We start from the raw sequence: 5085 nt of genomic DNA, 5'->3' as shown, positions 1-5085 counted from the left end.
CTTTACTATATATTTTCGTAATTAAGGTATAGAGACATTCTTCAAACTCATGTTATACGAATCAAACTAAACACATCTTTAATCTATTGAAGCCACTCATTTCTTTCTTCTCCATTCTCACCCATTTCTTATTCACTTTCTTTGATCTGATTGGTATATTTCATCCGAAAAATCTCATTATATTCAAACCACAAATAATAATGACGTCCTTCATGAAAGAGTTTGAACATCTTAAACTCCAACTCGATGAGATAAGACAAGCCACCAATAGTTATGACAAGAGCAGAGTTATTGGAGGTGGTGGATTTGGCGCCGTGTATAAAGGAGAAGTATCTCACTCTTTGGGGCGAAGCACTGTTGCTATTAAGCGTCTAAATCGTCAATATGGACAAGGAGACCGTGAATTCTTGAAAGAGATCATGATGCTCTGTCGACACTCACATCCAAATCTTGTCTCTCTTCGAGGATACTGTGATGAGGAAAAAGAGAAAGTCTTGGTATATGAATTTGCATCAAAGGGAAGTCTTGATAAGCACTTGAGTGATCCTAGTCTTACATGGCTAGAACGTATCAAGATATGCTTGGGGGCTGCGAAGGGACTTTGTTACCTTCACGATCCTAAGGGAAGACACGAACGAGTTATTCATTGTGACATTAAAAGTGCTAATATTCTTCTCGATGAGAATATGACTGCTAAAGTTGCTGATTTTGGGCTATCCAAAATGGGCCCGGCTAATCAGCAGTACTCACTTCTTGTCACCAATGCCCAGGGTACCCTAGGGTATTGTGACCCAGTATTTATGAGCACGTACACCCTAACGAAAGAGTCAGATGTATACTCTTTTGGGGTCGTCTTATTTGAAGTTCTCTGTGGGAAATTATGCTATGAATATAGCAATGGTCAGCTTAAGAAGGTTTTGGTGGATACGTGGAGAAAAAAGTACTCAGAGGAAAAGTTATATGATATTGTGTTTCTTGATCTGAAGCTACAAATGAACCCAAAATCTTTGAGGTTTTTCTCAGATGTTGCATTTAAATGTTTGCACAATTCTCGTGAAGACCGGCCTACTATGTCTATTGTTGTGGAAGAATTAGAGAAAGCACTTCAATCTCAGCTGATATATGATCTAGAAGGACCACAATGCTACAACGAGATTCCTCTTTCGAAGTTTACATCTACTGTTATCGTTGTGGAAGAATTAGATAAAGCACTTGAATCTCAGGTGACATATGATCTAAAAGGACCACCATCCCTCGATGATATTGAGATTCCTTCTTCGAATTTTACATCTATACACGACTACTACGCCTACAAAGAAAACCTTAAGCGAGAACGGATCTCCTCGCAATAATTTTGTTATTTCTTCTGATATAAATGTTGATGTAAGTGTATAAAAATATATACATTAATGTATTAATTTATAATGGTATTATAGCTCTAATTTGCTATAGTAAATACATGACTTCTAGTGAGGCAGTCCTCGCAATAGGTTAATTGTAATTTTTTCATATTTTGCTACAAAATCGTACACCAAATGTATTCCCCCTTTTTATCCGATTTCATTTCGTAAAGAATCCAACCAGCTAATCAAACAACAAACAACAAACAGAGGACGACAATATCATCAAATAACTACAATATCATTGATATTATTATCATCAAACATATATATACAAAGATCAATAGAACAAAATGTGTCAAGCCACATATTCGGGTTACAAGTAAAAATAAAAACTAGAAGTTAAATAAATAGTTAGCAATTTAGTAAATACACAATAAAACACAACTTAAAAATTCTCTAAAGGTGACTTTGAAAGCAACCACAGAATTCGTCTGATTAGCTTGTGAAAATCTAGCTGCTCCTTTTGAATCCGAATATGAACCTTGAAAAATCATGTTTATAAACATGTTACATCTCCTCAACTTATCGAATCATGTTTGTAGACAACAAAATGTTAATAAAAATAACCAACAAAAAGGAGTATAGATGCTCACTTTATGTTATCTGTTAAACTTTGCCAACAAACAGCATTATGTATGCTCTTAGCCTCATAGCTAACATCAAAGAAATCAATTCTGTAAAACAATGATCAAACAATAACATAATTAACTATCAACACGATCAAAATGATATATATCTTTGTCGTTATCTTTGTTGTTATGCCTAACATGGAGTAAAATTGTACCACCCTGAGCTAGGCACGAAATGTCACTGAAAAGATATAGCGTATGCATGGGATTATCGTAGAACATGAACTACATGCATAAAAGGGATCCGGTGAATCCAACATCAATAATCAAGTATAAAATGTATAAAATAGGGTGAATGAATCCTGGATCCATGTAAGTCCAAGCCCAGGTCCTAGCACAAGCCTCAATGGAACATCACGTCTTGGATTCACAAGTTTACCTGAAAAGTGTACTAAACAAGGTTAACACTAGGTTGGTGAGTTCGTAGGAGCGAATGACAAGGATCTAATGCCAAAGTCATTCACAATATGAACAAGGAAAATGAGCTAGAAATACACTTACGATAAGACCCACTTGTATCCATTGCACAAACTATACAATAGCTAGAACACGTATAATGCACAAGAACACAAAAATATTGACATCAACAAGTATCCATCAAGTTCTAAAATGTCAAACAAGTTTATCAATGTCCCACAATTATTCTCATGTCATTCAATTGTCATCAAGTACGTATAGTATCCGTTGATTGTCATCAAGTACGTATAGTACCCGTTCATTGTCATCAAGTACATATAGTACCCGTTCATTATCATCAAGTACATATAGTACCCGTTTATTCCACATGCACACATTGTACTCAATTTCACATCATGCACCTCATTGTACTCAATTGCACATAAGTTGTTCATCCATGACCATCAATGCCCACACATAACCAAAACACCATGTGTATATACTTCGTACGATACTACTTTTGAAAGGCCTTTGATGCTTATACATAGGGTCACTCACAGCCTTTCCACCACATCTCCAACCTTTCAAAAGCATTACCATCCTCCATATATACACAAAACCTATAACAACTCAACATGCATTTTCGTAAGGGCAGAGGAACCTTCCAGCTTTACTATATATTTTCGTAAATAAGGCTATAGAGACATTCTTCAAACTCATGTTATACGAATCAAACTAAACACATCTTTAATCTATTGATGAAGCCACTCATTTCTTTCTTCTCCATTCTCACCCATTTCTTATTCACTTTCTTTGATCTGATTGGTATATTTCATCCAAAAAATCTCATTATATTCAATCCACAAATAATAATGACGTCCTTCATGAAAGAGTTTGAACATCTTAAAATCCAACTCGATGAGATAAGACAAGCCACCAATAGTTATGACAAGAGCAGAGTTATTGGAGGTGGTGGATTTGGCACCGTGTATAAAGGAGAAGTATCTCACTCTTTGGGGCGAAGCACTGCTGCTATTAAGCATATAATTAGCATGTGAAAACAAAAAATGGTCTAAAAAAATCCACGGAACATAGCTTATTCTGGTGCTCATAGTATAAATCAACATAAAACAATCATAATTGTAGTAAACGAGAGCAAGTGCCCGCGCGTTGCGGCGGTATGATGGTAGGGTGTTAGGTCATAGAGAATCATAGCCAAATGTCTTAGCCGTACGGGCTCCGCCCTCAAATTTAAAAATTCGTCGAAAGTATATCAAATGACATTTCTAATGAAAGAGCACGAAATTTTATGAACACCCATATAACTTTTATAATTTATCGATGTATAGTTTTTGAGATAAAAGATTTTGAATGAATTGGAGGAATAAATGATTTATGAAAGAGAGATAAAAAATAGGATTGGTTGGTATTTGATGAGAGAGAAAGGGTAATATATTTATTTTAGGTAAATATAGAATAGATAGGAGGGGCAATTTGGGAAAGTAAATATTGAAACTTAAAATTTAGACAGGAGAAATCTGCTTTATAATATAGTATAGATATCTCTTTGTACTTTTACTTTTTAAGTATAATATACTTTGTATTCAAATTTTAGTGATAGATACATATATAGACATCTGTTAAAATATGCAAAGTTGAAATGCTTTAAAGCAATTTCGAAAATGTAATACAAACAAATAGCAAAACAACGCATCTTAACAATAAATAAAGTATATAAATATTGAAAATTATATAAACTATTAATTACATAAATTATTGATTAATGACGAGATACTTCTATAGACATTGGGTGGTCATTTCTCTAAATTATCACTCGAGATTTTATAATTTATTAAAAATGTCAAACGAGTTACAATAGATATTTAATGTCTACTTTTAAATAAATTTCTTTAAAAAGTAATTCAAGTTTCATCTGGGTCTTCAGAATAACTTGGTAAAACTCATTTACATATAAAAAGGAAAAAGCACATGTGAAACATTTTTGAGTTTTTCAGTTTTTAACTTCCCATACAGGATGGGCCAAACTAGTTAACTGAACAAAATTACGACAAGATGTATATAACATATTAATATCACTAGCATACTTGGGATGGGCCATGGCCCACTCTAGACATAGAGTGGCTCCGCACCTGGCGTTATCAAAGTCAATCCGTCCCAAAGTATATAAATTTTATTTTATTTTTTTCCTTTCAAACAAAATTAATGCACGCAACATATATGTGGTATAGAAGCAAATTTACTTTCGTTTTTTTAAGATACGAGGGCTTAAATACCCGTGCTACGCATGTCGTAGTTCAAATATATTGTTTGCATGTACTTTGTTTCCGGTTTTTTAAATAGGTAATGAAAGTTGTTTCGTAGAACCATATTATTCATCCTATTTTAAATAAAAAGAATTATACTATAATAATAAGTAGAAAACAAATAAAATGTTTCAGGCCGAATAACGTGGTTCGCCTAACAAAGGACCCCAACCGATATTTAGTCTTTTATTATTATAGAAAAACAGCTTTTGTTAACCATTCGAAAATCAAATCCATCCGCATGTAAACATTTCAACAAACACAAATTGACATATGGCTATTTAAAGAGATAATTGTATACCTGTATATGCAGATAGAATAACAGTTTTCCTT

At 33.7% G+C, this 5085-nt stretch overlaps 1 protein-coding gene across 1 annotated transcript; it reads left to right on the top strand.

Annotated features, from left to right (window-relative positions):
* Nucleotides 1-200: 200 nt before the first annotated feature.
* Nucleotides 201-1352, top strand: LOC122599118 (receptor-like protein kinase HERK 1). The gene has a single exon (XM_043771609.1). It carries the CDS (start codon nt 201-203, stop codon nt 1350-1352), a length of 1152 nt encoding a protein of 383 aa, XP_043627544.1.
* The last annotated feature ends 3733 nt before the right edge of the window (nt 1353-5085 follow it).

Source organism: Erigeron canadensis, chromosome 1 (genome assembly GCF_010389155.1).
Source record: "Erigeron canadensis isolate Cc75 chromosome 1, C_canadensis_v1, whole genome shotgun sequence".
Taxonomy (NCBI): domain Eukaryota; kingdom Viridiplantae; phylum Streptophyta; class Magnoliopsida; order Asterales; family Asteraceae; genus Erigeron; species Erigeron canadensis.
Note: the sequence above shows the minus strand (reverse complement) of the source record. Positions and strands in the feature narration are given on the sequence as shown.

What these genes read in the sequence shown, in the direction of transcription:
- LOC122599118 (XM_043771609.1), top strand. Translation starts at nt 201, where the DNA reads ATGACGTCCTTCATGAAAGAGTTTGAACATCTTAAACTCCAACTCGAT.